The 23,282-nt window shown below is 39.5% G+C and overlaps 2 protein-coding genes across 4 annotated transcripts in view; one reads left to right on the top strand and one right to left on the bottom strand.

Annotated features, from left to right (window-relative positions):
* The window catches only part of LOC143691649 (uncharacterized), a 61,155-nt gene extending 56,697 nt beyond the window's left edge, over nucleotides 1–4,458 (bottom strand). The window contains exon 1 of the mRNA XM_077170454.1: nucleotides 4,381–4,458. The gene's annotated coding sequence lies outside the window, so the exon portion shown is untranslated. The remainder of the gene's footprint in view (nucleotides 1–4,380) is intronic.
* A 95-nt stretch (nucleotides 4,459–4,553) lies between these two features.
* The window catches only part of DENND5B (DENN domain containing 5B), a 269,467-nt gene continuing 250,738 nt past the window's right edge, over nucleotides 4,554–23,282 (top strand). The window contains exon 1 of one of the 3 annotated variants that reach the window (XM_077170453.1): nucleotides 4,554–4,858. In XM_077170453.1, the coding sequence (XP_077026568.1) occupies nucleotides 4,738–4,858 (121 nt within the window). In that variant the 5' untranslated portion in view covers nucleotides 4,554–4,737. The remainder of the gene's footprint in view (nucleotides 4,859–23,282) is intronic. The other 2 variants (XM_077170450.1, XM_077170452.1) reach the window with 2 other exon arrangements.

Raw genomic sequence — 23,282 nt, 5'->3', positions numbered from 1 at the left:
AAGTGAAATTGTGAGTCAGCTATTTTGTTGCCTCTTTTTGTGACAAACTAATCCTTTTCTGAAACTATGATGAGGGAACATGGTTATTGAATTTCCAAATAAACTTGTTATGATAAGATTTTACCAGAAAGCAAAAACCTTGGCAGAATAAAATGTCACTAAAGATAATCCCTTGTTGAATTACATTAAAACACTGAATGAAGTTGAATGTGAGAATGATAGAGGGAGGATGGCTGGGGGCATATATGAAATCAGAAAGATAGACAATAAAGACTGAGATGGTATAATCTAGGAATTCCTAGAGCGTATAATGATAGTGACTAAATGTACAAATTAAAAAAGTGTTTTTGCATGAGGAAGAACAAAGGAATGTCAGTACTGCAGGGTGCTGAAAATAGATGGTAATTACTATTTTAAAATTTTAACTTATGTGTGAGACAAAAGCAAAAAAATGTTTATTTGGTGCAAAATTCATATTTTGACTAGTGCATTTCCTAATATAACTTATGTAGACAGCTTAATTGAACACCATAAGTACATGGAACCTTTAGTAGGGCATGAGATTTTGTTGGTTTGTCCAGAATGACGCCCCAATAAATCTCAGAGTGATTTGAACAGCGAATAAAAAAGTATTTGCGAAGTCCCTTTCAGGGAATGGTGAGAAAGGGGGAATATTCAACTTTCCCAAGTTGAATTCTTGATATTCTCACAAGCAGTGAGGACAACCAAAGTTATAGGCTGAGCCCCCAATCTTGGGGTTTCTTCATATGAAACTTAACCTCACAAAGGATAGGTCAAGCCTACTTAAAATTAGGCCTAAGAGTCACCCCCAAGGAACTTCTTTTGTTGCTCAGATGTGGTCTCTCTTTCCAGTCAACACAACAAGCAAACTCACCACCCTCCCCCTGTCTACGTGGGACATGACTCCCAGGGGTGTGGACCTTCCTGGCAATGTGGGACAGTAATCCTAGAATGAGCTGAGACTCAGCATGAAGGAATTGAGAAAAACCCTAGAATGAGCTGAGACTCAGCATCAACAGATTGAGAAAATCTTCTCGACCAAAAGGGGGGAGAGTGAAATGAGACAAAATAAAATGTCAATGGCTGAGAGAATTCCAAACAGAGTCAAGAGGTTATCCTGGAGGTTATTCTTACACATTAAATAGATATCACCTTGTAAGTTAAGATGTAATGGAGAGGCTGCAGGGAACTGCCTGAAAATGCAGAGCTGTGTTCCAGCAGCCATGTTTCTTGAAGATGATTGTATAATGATAAAGCTTTCACAATGTGACTGTGTGCTTCTGAAAACCTTGTGTCTGATGCTCCTTTTACCTACCTTATCAACAGACGAGTAAAACATATGGAATAAAAATAAATAATAGGGGGAACAAATGTTAAAATAAATTTAGATTGAAATGCTAGTGATCAATGAAAGGGAGGGGTAAGGGGTATGGTAGGTATGAATTTTTTTCCATTTTGTTTTTATTTCTTTTTCTGAATAATGCAAATGTTTCAAGAAATGATCATGATGATGAATATGCAACTATGTGATGATATTGTGAATTACTGATTATATATGTAGAATGGAATGATCAAAAGTTAAGAATGTTTGTGTTTGTTTGGTATTATATTTTAAAAAAAAATAAAATTAATAATAAAAAAAGATATCCCTTGTTGAAACTGTGATAGTTTTGGCTTCTTTTTGGGCTACTTAGTTACAGATTACAGTTGGGATCATTGTCTTCTCTGCAAGTTCTCAATTCAGGTCATAAAGTTATAATAAACAACAGTGGAAAGGAAGACAATGCCTTAAGTATCTGAACAATGATCTGCTACCTCTAATGCAGGATTCTCTGGCAAAACTCAAAAGCAGCGATTTAGGCTAAGAAGATTTGGGCCTGCCAATGTCTGTGGTGGGAAGCAGCAGAGTGAGAGATGGAACTCTGCTGAGCTGGTGGCATTTGGTGACTCTAACTGCTAGTAAACTGTTAGATGAATATCAATGAATAGTTGATTATTCCTGTGCTTTGAATAGTTACATTAGCAATCCCTTCTCCCTTGGTATGTGTGTGTGTGTGTATGGGTTGACAAGGGTTGTCTTTGTATGGGAAGAAGGACATGATGTGCCCTTCCCCGACACAATTTTAATATTTTGGAAGATTTGTCTCAAGTCATTTAAAAAACTATTGTGGTAACACACATGCAGCACAAAATTTCCCACTTTAACCACTATTATGTGAGCAATTCAGTGATATTAGTTATATTCACAATACATATAGTGAAACAAAATAATGAAACAAAACTTTTTCATTACCCCAAACAGAAAGTCTGTACCCATTGAGCGATAACTCCCCATTCCCAATGCCCACCCTCCAGCGCCTGGTAACCTATAATGCACTCTCTGTTTCTAAGTATTTGCTCATTCTAGGATTTCAAGTCAATTGTTTACCTAACTAATTTACTTCTATGTCATTATTTTAGAGGAAAACATCCCTGCAATGATACATGGTTACTGTTTGATTATCTTTTTTTTGACTTTGTTTCATTGCACCTTTATGTAGAATATACCTACACGGTGTCATTGTGAAGTGATAATCAGGAAAGTTCTCAGGTACTTTAACCTTGTGATGTTAGTGTTTAACCTTACAATGTGTGACTACTCTCTTCAGGAAAGATCTTAAGGATTTTGTCTATTTTAATGAGATTTATATATTATAATTGTATGCATCTGTTAGCTTGGATTCCTACTTTTCTCTCTTAAAAACATTAATACAGGGCTTAAAATCTTACTGTCCAAACTAACAAACAGTGATATGTCTCTTGAGTTGTGTAAACAGTAAATCAATTTTTTATTGTTCTTTGCTTACACTACAGTCTAACAAGAACTGCGCAAGAAGCCACCATGAAAGACAAGGGAGACACATACACACTCCACTACTACTCCCCTCCTCATGCTGAATTTGTTCTGCTCATTTCAGTACCCTATATATGAGGAAAAAGCAATAATTATATAATAATTTAGCATATGTTCAAAATATGTTACAGATATTAAAGTCTGTATTTTCCTGGTACCATCAACAAATAAAACCTGTTAGCACGTAGAAACTTTCCTTCATTTATTCAATACAAATAAATTGAGGAGCTAGATGGTACCAAGGTCCTGCTAGATACTAGAAATAAAATGAACAAGAGAGCATGACTCCTGTTCTCCTGGAGCTTACAATCTAGCTAAGAAGACAGACACAGAAGTCATTACAAGTGTGTTGAAGGATAAGTGCAAGGTGCCATAGAAGCTAATTATTGGAGCTGTGGCTTACCCTGATTTCCTGATGCTTCTTATATTCCAAAATTGAAACAGGAGAGAGAGAGAAAGAGAAAGAGGTGGAGCTACAGTAAAAGATGCTATGCATGCATATATATCTCCCAGGAAGAACCTTAAGTAGAACAATGATGTTTTCTCAGCCCATCTAGAAGGTTTGCCTGTGTCTACCAAGGATGTTTATGATGCCCTATCCTCATCCTTATTCCCAAATCCCGAAGGAAGAGAATACAAAGTGACGTGGAAGGCATGGCCATAAGGAAATGGTATGAACTCAGTGTTTCACCTTTCAAAACACTAAGACCTGGTTGATGAGCTCCTTATGAAGAACGGAAAAATCCTAGGAAAAGGAGAGGTAAGACACGCCCATGTGAAGAGCAGAGTTCAGGGTCTAATTCCTGCTGCCTTATCAGCCTCCAATTGTACCTGCAGGGAGAGCTGATAATATCAAATGAGTACAGTGCTGAGGAGGCTATTTTACACTGACCTGAAAAATGTCAGGATAAATTACGGAAAGGGCGGTGGGAGTGGTGGCGATTTCAGAAGTCTCAACATTTGTGGATAGTGAAGGTTTTGTTTAGTTTTTTTTTCCTCCTCAGCGTTGAGTTGCCACTAACTCACTGAGGAAGGTTGGCTTGTGAATGGGGGTGAGGGCCGATGGAATGATTCAAAGATCTAAAAATGAGATAAGCGTCTAACAATTCACAGTTTAAAGATGTCAATGGTCCAGACCGTTGTGGGAAACTTCTCAGAGCTGCTACTAACCTTTCCCAAAGCTACATTTTTTTTTTTTTTAAATAAACGAGGTTGGATAATATCCCCTTTAGAAGACAGAATCTCGCTCAGCGAGCATCGCTCCCATCGGTTGGCTGCGGCTAGGTGGCGTATGTGGGACCGTTCACTGCGCCGCAGCCCCCGCGGTTGGGGGCGAATCCCCACAGCGCCCGGCGCTCCCTCGGAGCCCGCTAGAAGTGTGCGCGCACGGCGTGAGCGCGCGCCCCCGCCTTCCACCCCACATCCCGGTGCGCTGGTCCTGGCGCCCCCGTCCGCCCAGCACTCACAGAGCCCAGCGCCTCTCAGCTGACCCGCGGGCGCCAGACGTCGCGGCTCCCAGCTCGCTAGCGCAGCTGCGGCGGCGCGAGTCTCTCACGCCGCGCTCTCGCGCTGACACGCCCCCTGCGCGCCCCTCCCCCACTCCGGGATCGGGACCGACAGGACGCGAGCCCGCGGCGGGTTCCCCGGCGCCGAGCGAGAAGCCAGGTTGCGGTGGCGAGCGGTGGCGAGCGGCGGCCGCGCGGCCATGGGCACGCTGGTGTCGCCCTAGGACGGGCGCGCGGATACCTCAGCTGGAGCACCGGTAGCGGCCTTGGCGATTAGCCTACCTGAGCGACGGCGGCTGCAGGAGCAGCGCGGCCGGGATGAGCGGGAGCGGCGCGGCGCCCGGGTCGGGCTCCTCCCCGGCCGCCTGCCGCTTCGCGCACTACTTCGTGCTGTGCGGGATCGACGCGGACAGCGGGCTGGAGCCGGACGAACTGGCGGGTAAGGCCAGGCTGCGGCGCTGAGAGGCAGGGAGGCCGGCGGCGCGGGGTCCCCTCGGGCGCGCAGCGAACGCTGCGGAGACGCGCGGGAGGCGGGGGGGTGGGGAGCGGGCTCCAAACAAAGTCAGCTCCCGGCTGCGTCCCCCGCCGCCGCCGTGGGGCGGGACGGGAGCTCGGGTGGCGATTTAATGACATTGTTATTTATTCCGCGTGCAGGGTGCGCGGCTGAGTCCCGGGCGCCGAGCAGCCAAGAGCGTCCGCCTGGGGCTTCGCCTTTGGGGCACGGGGTTATTAATAACGGGCGCGCGGGCAGGGGCGGGGGCGGCCCTGAGGGCACGGCCCGCACCGGGCACGCAGGCCCCTTCGCCCGCAGTTGCACGCGGAGGTGGCAAATGACTCACAGGGCGCCTTAATTCCCGGGCCTTGCAGTGATTCTGTTTATCCCATCCTTCGCCCTTGCCCGCCGGGGCCGCGAAGTTTCATTCCCGGCACGTGACGCGTCACTTAGGCATTTTCGGGTGAGGGGGTGTCGGAGACCGCTAGGCCACGGGATTCGCTTCCACCGAGGCGAGTGATGACCCCGCGGGGTGAGCGCACACTCGGAGATTAGTTGGAGTCCAATCTGCGGCTCTCCCCCGGCCCCCACCTCCCTTTCAGGTTCTGCAATGAGGTCTAGTCACCTTTTGGAATCCTGTCCGTTTGGCAGCGTCACGCGAGCTGGCCGGGACCTTTGGCCACTCGAGACCCGGCACGACGCTTTGTTGACACTGTCTACACTGTTCTCCAGTTTAAGGAGTTGGATATTTTCCGCTCAGTTGGGTGCACCGTGTGATAGTGCCTGGAGGGATATAGGTCCCTTCTCTTGACTCATTTGATGGCGCAGTGCAGGGCTGAGCTGGGGAACCAATGCTGAGAAAAGGGGCAGTTAAAGGACGGGGGGGGGGGGGGGGGGGGCGGGGGTGAATATACAGTGTCGAGAAGAGACCAGAGAGAAATGCTGATTTTATTTTCTTGCCTGTTTCCTTTTGCTTGTCTCCATGGGGTCTGAATCTCGACTTTATTTTTTAATGAGTGAGACAAGTGACATTCACCTTGTGAACTTTATCTGTGTCACAGAGTCAGACACTTAGGTCATAGCTTCCTTTGGACATAGCATTCCTTATGATTGCACCAGTGTGCGTTTTTTTGCATTTCCTTTTGAGAGGACTGGGAAGAAAGTATTAAATAATGAACAAGAGTAAACAAAACTGTTAATTCTTATAAGATACAGTACCCATCAATCCACATCTTAGTTAAGTGAGTATCTTTATTGTTAGCTTCACAGCAAAGCATTTTCAACGATCAAAATTATGTCTAGTTTTAATAAAGTAAAAAAATAGAAGAGGAATAATAGACTACCAGGTTTTTTAGTATGCAAAACTATTTAATCATGTTTCTTTAACTGAGATTTTGCTTCTTTGGTCATGTGTATATTAAGAGTGACTGTGTTAACATGGCTAGTTAGGGAAAAATGTCTGCGGAGGGATTTGGACAGATTCCTCTTTTGGGATTGGTAAAGGGATTATCTCATTTTTCTGGGATCCCTTCTCTAAATAGCTGAAACATTTGCTGTACCAGGGTCACTTTAGAGGCCTTCTGTCAGTGGTAAGAGATGAAAGGAAAAGTTTTTCTTCTCTATCTCTAGTCTATATATCCAGTCTGTATGTCTAGTAAAGTTAAAACAGCCCTGTAGGTGTGGTCTGGGACTCCTAGCCACAATGTATAACACAATTAGAATTAATTTAAAAATAAATTTTTAATGCATTTTTTAGAAACTGTAGTTTCTCTTTGCATTACTATCTTGAATATGGGTGATTGGGATTTTTGCTTCATATGATACTAGGTATCTGAGGCAATAATTGGTTTTGCATTGTTAATATTTTGCTATCATTCATTCATTCAGCAAATAGCTGTGACAGCCTTCTATGTGTAGACTGTGTTCCAGGCACTGAGAACAGCTGTGGACAAAACAGTCAAAAATCCCAGCCATCATGAAACTTATGTTCTAATGGAATAAGACACATAAATGAACAAATAATGAAAATATGTAGTTTTCCAGTCGTTAATATGTCCTATGGGGAAAAATAAAGCAGGGAATTGGGATTAAAGGAGTGCCAGCAGTGTGGTGAGATGGCAGGGCTGTCATTTTAAGTAAGGTGGTCAGAGAGGTCCTCATGGAGAAGGTGACATTTGCACAGAGACCTGAAAGAGGTGAGGAAACAAATCATAGGAATTGTCAGGGGAACAGCATTCTAGGCAGAGGAAATAGCAAATGCAGAGTGCCTAGCTCAGGTAATAGCGATGAGGCCAGTGTGGCTAGAGCTGAGTGAGAAGAAAAGTAATTAGATAATATCAGAGAGAAAGAATAGGGGAGATTGTGTGGGACTCCTCAGTAAATTGTTAGACTTTCAGTGAGAAGGGAAGCCAATTTTGAGTGGAGTTATGACAAGATCTGATGTACCTTTTAAAATAATTGCCCTGGCCATGCTGAGTAGACTATTTCAGGGGCACAGATGGAAGTAGGAGATCAGGTAGGAGGCTGTTTCAGTATTTGAGATGAGATGTTGGTGGCTTAGACTAAGGCAGTAGCAGTGGAAGTGGTGAGAAGCAGTCAGATTCTTGGTATTTTTTGAAGAAAGCGCCAATGGGAGTTGCTGATTTGTGGTATTCATATTCAAAGAAAGGAATGGAAGATGAGTCTAAAATTTTTAGTCTTAATAAACATAAGAACTCTGTTTACTGAAATAGGGAAGACCGAAGAAGAAGCAGGCTGGAGAAGATCAGGAGTCCAGTAATTGACATGTTAAGTTTTGGGTGCCCTTTAGACATTGGGATGAGATGTAAGGTAGACAAGACACCTCTCAGGGAAGAGATCTGGGCTATAGATTTAAATATAAAGCCTTGAAATTGGGTGAAATCACCTAGGGATTGAATGTAGAGAGAAAAGAGACTCAAGGATAGAGTCCTGGAACACTCCAGCATTTAGAAGTGGGAAGGATGAGGAGAAAACCAACCCAGAAAATTAAAGAGTATAGCCAGGGAGATGGGAGGAAAACAGGAGAATGTAGCTATAATATTCCCAATTACAATCTTTTTTACTTATTTACATAGAGCTTGATTTAGGGAGAAGGAAACAAGGCCAGTGTATTAGGCAAATTAGTCAGAGGCTTGTTTCTGTTTTGCTGTGTTAATTTCAAAGTTAATGGTAGATAAGTTTCTGTTTTGCTTTTCTGGAACTGATGTATTTTTATCACACTGTTTCTCAGTAAATTATCACCCCTACCTGTAGAAGATCATAATTGACTTCTCTTAAACATAATTTCTACTCGTCGCTTTATAGTCTTGCTTAATGTATGTATGTTCCTCAAATTCACACACTGGCAGTAATGGAAATTTGAAATCAAATTAAAGACAAATAACATAATAAAGTACCACAATAAATAGACTAAAAGACGACTTTATAATAACAGTTTTCAAGGTTTCAGTTTATTTTTTAGACATTCCTTCCCCAGTAAAATCCAGTTTTAACAACAGTGGAAAATGCTTCTTCCATCACAAATAAGTTATCTTCTTAATAGCTGAAAATAGTATAAATATGTCAATAAAAATATATTTTAGAATTGATGATCTAGAAGTTTTGTGGGAATATATGTGTATGTATAGGTGTTACCTATGGTCCTTTTTCTACCCCATTTAGCTGTTCCTGTGACTCTCCTTTTACTCACTATAATTTTCAATATACACTATATCCAGAAAGAAAAATTTTGTTTAAATGCTAAAGCAGAAGTGTTTAAAGTTCCTTTTAATAATAAAGATAAGAAAAAGGTTTCAAAACTGGATTCTTTATTGCTTAAAGAAGAAAAGAGGTATGAATGGAGGTAAATCTTGCAATTTGTTGATGTGAACATATCCAGATGTTATTCTGGAAATTTCTTTTATGGCTCTCATTTCCTTTAAGACCATATATGCATACAGGTATATATTGTTTTAGTTACAGTGACGAATCTCTTCGGGAGTGGGAGAATGAAGGGCATAATTAGGTCTTAATTTAAGTAATATAAATGTGTAGGCCCCAAGAGAGCTTACAACAGACCATTGCACATTGTACACAACTTTTAATAAATGAATGAATATGAAGTTTAAATATGAATGTACAATTTGTATGATGACCAGAATACTCTTAAAACCTTTCCCATGATAGCCTAGAGTTGATTTTGGTGATACCTGTTGAATCTTGATGGGGGACACTCTGCCACGGGTCTTGGTACAGATCTCTTTCCTGGTGTCTCTAGCTGTTTTTAGTTTTGTGGTCTTGGATATTGTTCTAGTTTGCTAGCTGCTGTTTTGCTAGCAACACACCAAAGACGGATTGGCCTTTAATAAAAGAGGATTTACTTAGTTAACGTATAACTCTTCAGAGGAAAGGCAGCTAACTTTCAACTGATGTTCTTTCTTACGTGGAAGGCACAGGGCGATCTCTGCTGGCCTTCTCTCCAGGCCTCTGGGTTCCAACGACTTTCCCTGGGGTGATTCCTTTCTGCATCTCCAAAGGCCTGGGCTGAGCTGTGAGTGCTGAGATGAGGTATGCTGAGATGAGGTATGCTGAGCTGCTTTGGCTGTGCTACGTTGAGCTCTCTCATTTAAACTTCCAGCCAATTAAATCAAACATCATTCATTGCATCAGGCACGCCTCCTAGCTGACTGCAGATGTAATCAGTCACATGCCATTGACTCATGTTCCCAGCAATAGAACTAGGTATCTTCATCTGGCCAAGTTGACACCTGACCCTAACTACCACAGGTGTGGTTTCCAGAAGAGTTTAAGGTTGTGGGGACTATCATCTAAATTCATATATAAAATTTAGTATATATATATCGTGCCATAATAGTTCTGAAAAAGACCTTAGACATCATTTACAGTGGAGAAGCTGAGAGATTAAGGGACCTCTTGGAGATTACATTTGACCAGCAACAGAAAGCAGACTAGAGCTTCATTCAAGAATTTTTCTAGTACCATATGCCTCATAATTTTACTTAAGCTCAGTAAAAAGATGAGCTTGACACAGTTTCAGCAAGGATTTCAAACTTGCCTTGTTTCAGACTTGAATGTTATAGTCATGTCTGTTCCTAAGTGTGTCTTTTAAAAGCAGTGTCCATGTGTACAGGCTCAGGTGGGATGGGAGCTGCCCTCATCTGACTCGGTTATTAGCTTTGCTGATATCCTTGACCCGTAAGATTATGGCTGAGAGTTCAGAAGTTCTGGTCTGGTACAAGGCGGTTGGGGGAAGGAGTAATACAAGGATCAGCTTCTATTCTCATGAAGCCTAAAAAAACTCAAGATCTGGTTGCTGTGGTATAATGGGACCTTGATTTTTAAAATCCACTGGGAATAAACTCTGTAATGAAATTGGCCCAATAATGTGTGCAACTGAATTCCCTAGGATAACCCCAGGGCTCAGACATCTGGTCCCATTTTGTTAATGTAGGGTATATCTGCAGAGAGAAAAGAGAAGAACAAAGAAGGAAGAGAGGAGGATGGAGGAACATAAGTGTCTTTAGGGAAGGAGAAAATGGTAATAGAAAGAATCGGGACAGGGAGAGAGAAAGGAGGCTGGTGGAGAGCAAGCTGTGTCTGCTGCCAAGGTGTTAACACATGTTTTTGAAATTTCTGATCATATCAGAAAAGTTTTTTGCTTATATTGCCACTGCTGGTTACAGACCCTCTTGGAGTAACAAAAATAAATGTTTATAATATAATGCATTGTTAGTCAGAAATTCTATGAAGAACATTTTAGAATTTTTAGGTGATCAAATCCTTCTATAATTTACTGAGGAAAGGGACAGTTCCCATTTAAGTTGCTTCAAAAACAAGTCCCATATGCCCACATCTTTAACATTTTTTGCTTATAATGACCTAAGTTTTGTATTTGGTAAAGCCAGAAAATTAAATTTTATAAATAGCCAAAACTTAAAAATTTTTTATTTATTATTTAATGTTAACTACTTACAGTATGCTAAGTTGTAGAGTGTATAGATATTCATCATTTTTAAAGACTTTACAATGCAGTAAAAATTATAGCTAATAATTTTTCAGTGCTTTCCCTGTGCTAAGGACTGTGCTAAATACTTCATACTCATTCATTATCTATTTAGTCCTGATAACAATAGGTGCCTTCTGTTTCATATGTGAGGAGACTGAGGTGAGAAAGTTTAAGTAATTTACCCAGGTTCATATAATAGTGAAAAATCTAGATTCATAGATGATCTGATTATAATCCATCTGTGCCCACAACTACTACATTTGCTTCCTCTTTAGAGCATAAAGTGTATCACACGGTTTGTAATCTCTACCAGGATATTGACCCCACATGGATAACCTTATTAATCAAATAAGATTACCTTTTAACGCCCTTATCTGGAAAAGATATTAAAAAGGAGGCCACTAGTCAGCCCTTTTATGACCTGATCTTGCTTGTCTATTCTTAGATCTAGTGCTAATAATGTCTCTTGCATATATATTCCCTTCATGTATTCATCAAAAAATGCATAATGTTTTATTTGTTAGTATTTTTGTTTTTAGTGATAAATATTTATAAATATTAGATATTAGTGTATAAAAATAAGATTTTTTACTATGTAAAATCACCACTTTCAGCATTTTTTAAGCCTCTTTGCTTCTCTTAGTAGGTTTATTATGTATCTTTTCTTAGCAAAAACTGCTGTTTGTCCTCGGTTAAATTAATAGTTTTTAAAAGAAATGCATAACTGCTTGTAAAACCATGGAATGAAGGCATTGTAAAGCTGGCAGGGCAGTGAGTTATAATGGTTAGAGCTGATGCTCAATCATAATTTGGAATTCCAGTCCTGGTCAGCCACTGTTCTTGGATGACTTAGAACAGCTCTGGGGCTCAGTGTTCTCATCTAAAATGGTTTAAATGAGATGAATAGGGTTGGCCACGGTGGCTTAGCAGGTAAGAATGCTTGCCTGCCATGCCCGAGGACCCGGGTTCGGGTTCGATTCCCGAAGCCTCCCCATGTAAAAAAAAGTAAATGAGATGAATGATTCCCAAACTACCCTTCTCCTCTCCCTCCCTCCTTCCCCAACTCCGTGGGTTCCCCGTCCTTTAAAGCTTCCCTGTTTTCAAATTGTTTTTTTTTTTTTTTTAACATTTTGTGTGTGTGTGTATGTGTGTGTGAAGTGTAACATATATACAAAAAAGCAATAAATTTCAAAGTACATCACAACAGTTAGTCGTAGAACAGATTTCAAACTTTGGCATGGGTTATAATTCCACAATTTTAGGTTTTTACTTCTAGCTGCTCTAAGGTACTGGAGACTAAAAGAAATATCAATATAATGATTCAGCACTCATACACATTTGTTAAGCTCTACCTTCTCTGTAAGACTCACCATCACCTTTGATTTTTCTCCCACTCCTTAGGGGTATTTGGGCTATGCCCATTCTAACTTTTTCATGTTGGAAGGGGCTGTTGATAATATGGTATAAAGGAATGGAACTAATTGATGTTCTGGAAAGGCTGGCCTGTCTGCATTTCAGGACCCATCTGGAGGTTGTAGGTTTCTGGAAAGTTACCCTAGTGCATGGAACCTTTGTAGAGTCTTATATATTGCCTTAAGTGTTCTTTAGGATTGATTGGAATGGTTTTGGTTGAGGTTTGGCAACCAAACCAGCATAGAACTCTCAGACCAGCATAGAACCTCAGTTGAAAGTTAGCTGCCTTTTCTCTGAAGAGCTATAACTAAATAAATCCCCTTTTATTGAAAGCCAATCTGTCTCTGATGTGTTGCATTCCAGCAGCTAAAACTACTACATGTGCCATGAGGACCAATTGAGTAATTATGTTCCTAACAATATCTTGAAGAACTTGCTGTCTTGATTTTATAGAGGAGACTGAGGTTCCCAAGTTGTTGCCCAAAGTTATATAGACAGTAAAGGCCAGAGCCGTAATTTCTGTCCTAGCCTATGTGTCTCCAAAGTGTCTTCTGCTATGTCCTGCTGTCTCTCCAGACCAGCTGTCAACTGCTGGATGATGATACGTTAATGGGTCTGCTCTTAGTGAGCTGTAGCACTGTAATTTTTAGTTAACAATAATTGAAATACTGAGAATGGAAATAATATTCAAACTTAAATGAGTGGAATGGATTCAAGGTCTTTCCTTTAATGTCATTTTCACTCAGTTCCATTCCTATGTATTTTTATTGGATAGGAGAGAAAGAGGTAGCATTGTGTGCATCATGTGAGGCATTGTTCATAGCCCCTATATATAATGGAAAGTCTGTCTTGCTGGTGTTTGTGGCTAAGCTCCTGTTACTGGTGAGCTGTGACTAGTTTCCACATATTCTTAAAGTCTTTTAAGAATACCATTGCTTCTGTTCCCCTGTAGACTTATTTTTTTGGTAGGGGAGGGGGAAGTTACATGGGCTAGGAATCAAACTAGGTCTCCCACATAGAGGGTGAGCATTCTACCACTGAACCACCTGTGCACCCTCCTGCACACTTTTAAAAATTTTTATTCATAATTTGAGGACACCTATAGATGCAAGTTTCTCAACACTGCTCATCTAGATTGTTTCAGGATACTTAATGTGATGGTGTTTTGGAAAGGACTTAAACTATGAGTACAGTAAAAATGTGAAATGAAATTATAATTTTAGAATTGTAGACTCTTGTAAGTACAGTCCTGCTGTGAGGACTAGTGTAATGAATCCTTGGATATAGTTTGTGGACCTCTAGGATTTAAACTGTGAAGCCCAGTTTTAAAATATTTTTTAAGTAGTCTATTTTCTAGATCCCAGAAGGCCTCTGTTCTAGTTTGTCAGCTGCTGGAATGCAATATACCAGAAACAAAATGGCTTTTAAAAAGGGCAGTTTAATAAGTTGCTAGTTTATAATTCTAAGGCCGAGAAAATGTCCAATTAAAACAAGTCTATAGAAATGTCCAATTTAAGGCATCTGAGAAAAGAAACCTTGGTTCAAGAAGGCCAACATTCAACGTTTCTCTCAGCTGGACGGGCACATGGCGAACATGGCGGTGTCTGCTGGCTTTCACGTGGCTCTACCAAAAGGGGACCCTCTCCAAAATGTTTCCTCTTTTAAAGGATTCCAGCAAGCAACTCCACCTGCAGTGGGTGGAGACACACCTCCATGGAAATCATCTAATCAGAAGTTACCACCCACAATTAGGTGGGTCACATCTTCATGGAAACAGTCAAAATGCTCCCACTCAGCAATATTGAATGAGGATGAAAAGGCATGGCTTTTCTGGGGTCCACCACAGATTCAGACCAGCACAGCCTCATAATGAAAATCCACCTGTTTCCCATTCCTTTTTGTAATTTTCTCTTGCCCATGCTAAGGGCATGTTTTGTTTGCTAAAGCTACCAGAATGCAATTTACCAGAAACGGATTGACTTTTACAAAGGGGGCTTATTAGGGTACAAATTTACACTTCTGAAGCCATGCAGATGTCTTGATTAAGGCACCAACAAGATGATACCTGAACTCTGAAGAAAGGCTGCCAGCATCTGAACACCTCTGTCAGCGGAGAAGGCACATGGCTGGCATCTGCTGGTCCTTATTCCTGGTTCATTGCTTTCAGCTTCTGATTCCAGTGGCTTCCTCTGTATGTCCTGTGAGTCTTCTCTTAGCATTTTTGGGGTGCTTCTCTCTGTAGGCATTTGTGGATCCTCTCTTAGCTTCTCTGGGGCAAACTCTGCATTTCATCTCTTAGCATCACTGGGGCATTTTCTGTCCTCAAGAGTCTGTGTTCTGATTTCCCAAATGTCTCCCTCTTAAAGGACTCCAGTAAGTGAAATTAAGACCTACCTTGAATAGATGCATTTCCATGGAAAAAACCTAATCAAAAGGTCCCACACAACAATAGGTCTGCTCCCACAAGATTGAATTAAAAGAATGTGAGTTTTCTGGGGTACATAGTTTCAGACCAGCACAGGGAATCAAGACTTCTGCTTTGAAGACCATTTTTCTTGTAGCAGGGCTTTTTGCCACTCCCTTATCATCCTTTTTTCTAGCACAACACAGTCTCACTGTCATTTATTTAACAGAAAATTTTTCTAGAGTTTGAAGAAACATTAGCTTCCCTTCCCATAGTCATAATTATTTAGTACAACTTGGCACAGATTTGCTCATAGACCATCTTTTGCACTTCTCATAGTGAACAAAGTCTTTCCAGTGTCTAATTAAATCTTCCAGTTAGTCCCATCTCCAGCAGAAACTGGGAAGAGTTTCTTTGCAGATTTAATTCTTTAGCCTCCCTTCATGCTTTCCTTCTTTTCCCAGAGTCCTTGGAGAAAACAGAGACAATCTGCTAGACCAACAGTTATTGTTTCTGTATGTTAAATTTGTATCTTTTTCCCCCTTGTAGATGAGGGCTAAAATAGCAAGGAAGGATTGTTTCCTCCTTGTTAGCTGAGACATGAATGAGGTGGGAGTGGGAGGATTCTTTTGCTAGTGTACAATTTCCTGACCTGAAAGTCCTCCCTGTCATAAAAGTCAGCAACAGCATATCAACTAGAATTTCATGAGAATGAGATGTTGACTTTAATAAGAATAGGTTGGGCAGTAAGAATTTAGGACTGGTTATCGGTTTGATGCTTGTGGATTGTGGATGATTTGCTTCCAGGACCACAGTGCTTTTGCTTTCTAGATTAATCTGTATTCACTTTAAGTTTGACCCCACCCTTTAAGGAAATTTAAATGGCTGGGGAAACAAGATAACAGACTGTTTAAAAATATTTCCCATCTCTTGTCTCACGTGTATTCTTTTTTTTTAATAGATAAACTTTTGTCTAGATTTCAAAATATTCTGACTCAGCTCCAGGGAAATGACTTCGTTTGCATTGTGCTATTGTTCACAAGAACAATGACTGTGATTTTACAGTTTATTGAAACAGCATGCATTGGTACCACTGAGGTGGATTATACCAAAATAGGTTGTTTGGTTGTTCTCACTCCTCTGGTGGTGCTTATTTCTTCATTGGCAGCCCTAACCATGATCTTTTTTAATTAAATGTCTGAAAGATATGTGTACTCGAATGTAAAAACTTAAGTATTCTTCCATTTACTGTGCACCCTCTTGTAAATCATCTTATCTTTGATGATGTAACAGAATATTAGAGAGAGCATTACAGTATGGGTGTATGGAGGTTAGGGGATGAGAGAAAACAAAAATTTAAAAGGCACACCTTTTAGTCCAAAACCCTCCTGATCTCTTTGCTATCTCTTACCCCCTCTTCCACTTGGAACACAAATTTTATAGTTAGAGTGCAAAATATAACACAGAGATATCCAGAAAAATGCCTCTGGGCCCCCAAGGGTTTAACTTTCCCTCCAGGAAGTCACAGAGACAAAGAATGTCCTGCACAAATGTTGAGCCTATGAAAGTTTCAAAAATTATATTTATCATTCTCTAGAATGAAATCTCCTTGAAGTCGGAGTAAAAATTTAGGATTTTCCAAATGTGGACATAAGGCTAAAAAGTGAATATACTTTCTTGAATTATTAGGGGGCTGAGGCCATGTTGAAACATGCACACTTAGTAGTTATTCCTGTGCCCTTTTGAACTTGGTTTTGAATAGATTAGGTGACAGCTTTTATCTAAAAGTCACTCTGAGGGCTGAAGCACTGGTGTGCCCTGAAAGAGAGATTAGTCAGTATTTTTGTTTTTCTTTTAATGTAGGGGAAAGAAAGAAGTAACTTCTTAAATTCTTTGCTCTTAAAGATAAGAAGTTCTTAAGTAAAAATCAGGTTTATCTTGGGACTTAAAAGGAATTATAAATGGTTGTATTATTTTGGTAAACAAAACTGAATAGTTTTTTAACGTGTTCTGAAATAATGAGATTATAGTCTCCTCTCAAGTGTGGGAACCATTTTGCACCCTTTTCCCCTGACCTCTCCCTTCTGACCCCTGATGCTTTGGGTTGAGATTATAGGTCTTTGAACTTTTCTGCATTCTATCTAGGTTTCCTTATCCAGCAATATAATATAGCTTTAAGCTTTCTTAAAAGATATTCTTAGAAAACCAGTGAGAATATTATGGGCATGAATTTTGTAAATAATTTTTTCTTAAAGGTTTTTTACTTCCTTACTATTACGCTTCTCCATCCCAAAGTGTGCATTTAATTAGATTTTCTAATAGGAATTTTAGAGTTTTAATTGTCTGTATGTGTGTGCATTTTCATTTCTTCCAGTGAAATTGCTTATTTAGAGAGAAGTTGAAAATGAGAGCTTTGTGGAGTAAGAAGCCTAAGAGAAAATCGACTGTTTACTCCCTATTATTATCTCTTTAAGTATGAGAAATTAAAATCTGGGTTCACAGGATGTCAGACAAAAACAGCAGATTGAATATTTTTAGGTTTATTATTTTTCAAGAATCAGCACTTTAACCTGCTTTTCTTGTAATAAGCAAACTAATGCTCTTTAGACTCCTATCAGGCAAAATAAGTAGGAAGAAAAACAGAGATGGAGAAAAGATGAACTTATTTTGTTTTACCACTTGTTGGTAGCTCATATAAGAGATTTTTTGCAAAAGAAGATAGCATTAGTGACAAAAATAAGGGCATGGAGTTCATCTTTGTATTTTATTATTATCTTTTCATCCGATATTCAAACTTACCTAGAACACTGTGCATATGCTCTGTTTCAGACATTTTGATAGCACTTTCTGATGAATGTCTTTTTTAAACAGATTTATACTAATGAAATTTTAGTACTTTCGTTTACATGGCACTTTGCCAGGAGGGAGAATAAATAAAATAATAGCTTTGAAATAACAAAAGGCAATAAGTGCCTTTTTAAAAAATTGTGGCATTTAAATTTTAGAAGTAATATATCCTTAGTTTAAAAACTGTGGTGAATACAAGACTGCATAAAGAAAAAAAATAACAACTACCTGTTACTCTACAGGAGTGGGATTTGAAATATAAATAGAAGTTCTGATTTCTAGTCACTAAATAGAAGCCAGAATAACTATTTTACTGAGGTGTTGTGATTAAATGAGCTGAGCAATAATCCAAGAAACCCAGTAAGAATTTTTTTCATCCAGGTCTTTGCCTTTGAATTGGTGTGTGGTATTTGCAAAGACCTCAATAAATAACTGTTGGTTGAAAAAGTGAATGAATAAATAAAATGTAGTTGTCTACTTCAGGTACTTACTTTATGGCATAAAAATTAAATCCTTTCTACTTGCAGCTTTTTTTAAAAAAAAAAAACCAAAATCCTCTGTACCATCATTAAGTGAAATGGAAAAAGAATAGCTCTGATTCTGAGGAGATTATGCTAAAATAGTCTCTTTTTTTCATTATGGAAAAGAAAGGGAAAGGCACTAGTGAAATGATAAATGAGAGGGGAAACGAGGGCGAAGCTGTAAGCAAAAAACAATTCAGTGACAAGATAAACTCTTGGTCTCAATATTATTGGATATCTGATTTATTTGTTGTCACCTAGAGAAGGGAAATATGTTTAAATGATTTAAGGAATCCCTACTGGAAAATCTGGTGTCTCCCTTAGGTGCCTAGGAGAGAATAAAACTGAAGGGAGACTGAATCTAGAAGTAGCAGCAGATCTGGTGCTTGTCCCATATGGCACTTTTTCTGTCTCCCGTGTAAGGGTTGTATAAGTGTGTTATGATCAGTGGTGGCACTAGCTGCACAGAATGTGAATGCCTGCACCTTCCCATTGCATGCAGTAGAATTATTCTAATAGGAACAGTCTTGATTGTCTTGTTATGCTTTGCTTGTCAATGCTTTACAAATTCCCAGATTGTGTGGCTATAAAGAAGTTAGGATTCCTATCCTCTTTAATAAATGACTTTCCTCCTAAAGCGCCCTTATGAGTTTCATATGTTAAAACCAACCAGAGTTAAAATACCAAAAAGGTATTTGTCATAGTAATGGGGAAAACATATACAAGGTCAGATGTGTTTCTTTCATTTTCTTTAAACCTGTTAATTAACTGACATGAATGCAATTTTTGTTATAATAACAGTCCCTCCTGAATTTTTAAATTAAATGAAACAAAACAAAATTCCTCTTCCAAAAAAGGAAAGAAAGGCCTGAAAACTGAGAGAGAGGCAGGGTGGGGGAAGGGAGGGAGAGGAAGAGAGAAGGAACACACTCCTGTAGGTGCTTATCTGGGGAGATATTGTTTATTTGCATTGTTCCCCCTCTCCTGCTCTCCCTGTTTCGTTTTTTAGAATGGGTTGAATTGAGGTGAATGTTACTGGCATTGGTTCTTTAAAAGGTTTTTGGAGAATATAACACAGTCAAGAATGAATGTAGGGGAGCAAACCATAGGTTGGATGAGGGTAGGGGAGAATATACTATTTATGCCCAGATCTTTTCTACTCCATTTTTTTGTTTGTAGAACCAGATGTGAATGTTACTTGCTTAAAAGAGGATGTGGACTAGCCTGCTTTAAACATTTTGTAGAGTGGGAAACAAGTTGGGAAGATAGGTTGACTCTATCTTCAATTTTTGGAAGATTTTTTTTTTTAATTGGTTAAAATGCTTGTGGTAATAGAAAACTTAAATCTAAGAGGGGCTAAGAAGTAAAGGAATTTGGCTGGCTCATGTAACTTAAGTTTTTTTGTGTATATTTATTTTTGTAACTGAGGGGGCCTGGGGAGCACATGTTCAGGTATAATTTGAACTAGGCTCCAACTTCCTTTCACTGTAGTTCTTTAGGCTTTTTCTAGTGTTGGCATCCTCTTTTAGGGTGGCTTCCCTCAAGGTAATAAAAAGGTGAACATTGTTCTAGGTTTCCCATTTGCACATCACACCTTCCTTAGAGGAGCTTTAACTTTCCTCGTGCACTCCCACTCCTGTCATGAAACAAAAATGTGCGTCTTTGCTGTGAATAGACCACTTTAGGTCATGCGTCTCATACTTAATGAGATTAAACTGATTGCTTTGAGGTCAGTTTGGGCCAAAACTCACGTGGCTGCTGGGAAGCAATCCTAATATTCCCTACCCTTCGAATGCTTGGCTATGAAGAGGGCCTTTTCTTTGGAAGACAGAAAAGAAGCCCTGAAAGGTTTTTGGTTCTTTTTTTAATTTTCAGGAATTTTTAGGTCCCTTTTTATAAACATCTAACAGAAACAACAATGTAAAAAGGAAATTTTAAGTAATATATAATACAGTTTTGGGTGCTTTATACAACAATATCATCTGACTGTAGATGTCATCTTGGTTCTTAAGTAGCAGAATTATCAACCCATAATGGAGAATTAATTGGCTCATATAACTGAACTGTCTAATAGTAGATACTTCAGATGCAGCTTGGTCTAGGGCTGATATGCCATAATTAGTATCCAACTCTTAGTTCTGCTTCATTGTGTTGGCTCCATTTCCAGACAACTCCCTGCCCCATAATTCTCCAGATGGCTGAAGATAACTCCTGGATTTTCCCTTACAGAGATATATCACCATGAAACTGATTGTTTCTTTCCCTAGTCATGGAGCCAATGGTCTTGGACTTTATTCTCATTAGTAAGCAGAGTCTTATGCCCCACTTTGGCTCCATCGCTGGCTGTCTTTGGCTTGAAGCATGTTCCCTATTCCTTAAACCCAGGGCAGAGCTGGTTTTCCACAAAGTATGTGAGCCTAGTGAGGAAGAGGTGTATATCTGAACAAAAATGCAAAGCAAGTAAACTTAGCAAATTTCGACCACAGTTCCCATGCCTCTAATAGAAAAAAAATAAGGAAGTCTTGCTTTCTGGTACCCAGTCCCCCAATATCTCCAGGGGCCTCAGGTCTTAGACTTCTCCTAGTTAGTTCTTTTGTTTTTTTTGGCATTATTTTATTACTCATCTGCCTATACACTGGATAAAGCACTGTCATTTATAAGATTTTCACAATCACATGGTCACAAAAGCTATATAGTTGTACAATCATCTTCAAGAATCCAGTCTGCAGGATTACAGTTTAACAGTTTCAGTTATTTCCTTCTAGCTATTATAATACACTAGAAATTGAAAAGGAAAATCTATATTTATACATAAGCTCCACAATGATCTCTCGACTCTGAAATCTCTCAACCATTGAAACTCTGTTTCTTTTCCCACTTTTGGTCAAGAATGCACTCTCAATCCCACAATACTAGGGCCAGGCTCATCTCTAGGAGTCACGTCCCATGTTGTGAGGGAGACTTAAGCCCCTGGAGTCATGTCGCAGGTAAGGGAGAAGGTAGCGAGTTTATTTGCAAAGTTGGCTGAAATAGAGAAGCCATATCTGAGCAACAAAAGAGGTTCTCTGAGGGTGACTCTTAGGCATAATTATAAATAGGCTTAGCTTTTTTGCAGGAATAAGTTTCATAAGGGCAGGCCCCAAGATCAAGGGCTTAACTTTAAGTCCCTAATGCTTGCAAGAATATCAGAAATTCCTAAGGTGGTGAAGCTTAATATTTTCACATTTTTCCCAAATCCCTCAAGCGGCCTTTACAAATACCTTCTTATTTTCTGCCCAAAATACCCTGGGATGTATCCAGGTATTATATTAACCTGTACAGAATAACAAGCTCTCGTTCCCTATTTTAGGTTCTAAGTAATTATGTTGTTTAAATAAACTGACTATACAGGTTAAATTAGATAGCGTACTACAGAAAATATAAAATTTGTACCAAATAACCATCTCTTCCTTTGGTTTCACACAGATGTTGAAGTTTTGAACTACTGTCAGTATCATCCATTACCCTATATTCTGATTTATCTTAGTCCTAACCACATCTGTTTTATTCATATCTCTAATTGAAGTCTGATCTCTTTCAGCTTCCTTTAATAGTTGTTGTATGACGTAATGCTGATTTCCTGAAGAGTTTTGAGTAAGGGAATGGTATGCTCTGAAAAGATCACCTTGGATGAGGGGTGTAGAATGGAATTAAAGTGGGAAGACACTTGAAGTGGGGACACCAATAATGAGGCTGTTCTAATAAGACAAGCTGGAGAGGAAGGATGACCCAAACTAGGATAGTGACAGTGGGAGTAAAGAAGAGGAGTTGGATATGAGAGAGAAGATAAATGTAGGTTGAACTGCAAATGGCATTTTTATTGATGTGGGGTTAAAGGGGAGGTGAGACAAACAGGACTGAGATTTCCGGTCTAGGCCCCAGGGATATGATGGTGACATTTGTAGAAGAAGAAAACAGGAGTTTCAGAGGATGGATGGTGAGGCCAGTTTTGGAGGCTGCTGATGTGACTTTATTTTCCTTTACAGTAGGGAGAATTAAAGCCATTTTCTCCATATCTTATTAAGATAATGTTAACTGTGTATTACAGTAGGTGGTTCGTTCAAGCCAGAACTTGAATTCAAGGCTTCAAACCACAATTTCAATGTTTTTTTCTATAATGTCACACTCTGTTTCTAGACATATAATGTCACACTCTATTTCTAGACATAGATCATATATTCTTTCTCCCTGCCTACCTCCCTCTGTTCTACCTTGCTTTCTTTTTTTTAAAGGTACCAAGTATGTTTGTATATTAATTTAAATATGTGTTTTTAAACATGAAACATAAAAGTACCATAATTTAAAAATATGCAGAAACTACCTTGGGAGCAAGACTTTTTTTTTCTATTTAGGAAAATTTGCTATGCATTTATTAGTAAATAATTTACCCCTTTTTTTGGAGTGTTTCAGTTTGTACTTAATATGCACATTTGTTTTTGTAGTGAATTCAGAATCCATCTGTAATCTGCAACTCTGACTCAGTCACCCTTATGCACTTTAACATTTTGTAGTTTTCTATAGAATAGAACCATCTTTAAACATGTCTTGCAGGTGCTTGTGCTGGGTTCTAAGCCTTCCTACCTAGAATATTTAGGTCATCTGATACTACCCCCAAAGTGTGTATGTCAGTTGATTATGTAGAAGATTCTGATGTTGAAAGATCTAGTATTGGCTGATAATTCATGAATAGTGCCTCCTACAGAGTCTAGCAGGATATAATTGCTCAATAAACTTCAGACATCTCATTCATTATCTTTGATTGGGTTAAGCCTCAGTCACTTTGATGGGATTTAATGTGTGCCCAGAACTCTCCTTCAAACAACCAAAGGATGCCTTCTTCTTTTTTTCTTTTTTGCATGGGCAGGCACCAGGAATTGAACCTGGGTCCTCAGCATGGCAGGCAAGAATTCTGCCACTGAGCCACCATCGCACCACCCTTCTTTTGTTTTTTTAACTGTAGGTTGATTTTATCCTAAAATTGATAATGCATTCATATGGTACCAGTCTCAGGAAGATACAAAAAGATTTCAATAAAGAATGTATTTTATCTCTCTCTCTAGCCTTCCAGTTCTTTTCCCCAGAGACAACCACAGTTATACTTTATTGTGTATGCTTCTAGAA

The sequence above is a fragment of the Tamandua tetradactyla genome, chromosome 7 (assembly GCF_023851605.1).
Source record: "Tamandua tetradactyla isolate mTamTet1 chromosome 7, mTamTet1.pri, whole genome shotgun sequence".
NCBI classification, from domain to species: Eukaryota; Metazoa; Chordata; class Mammalia; order Pilosa; family Myrmecophagidae; genus Tamandua; species Tamandua tetradactyla.
Note: the sequence above shows the minus strand (reverse complement) of the source record. Positions and strands in the feature narration are given on the sequence as shown.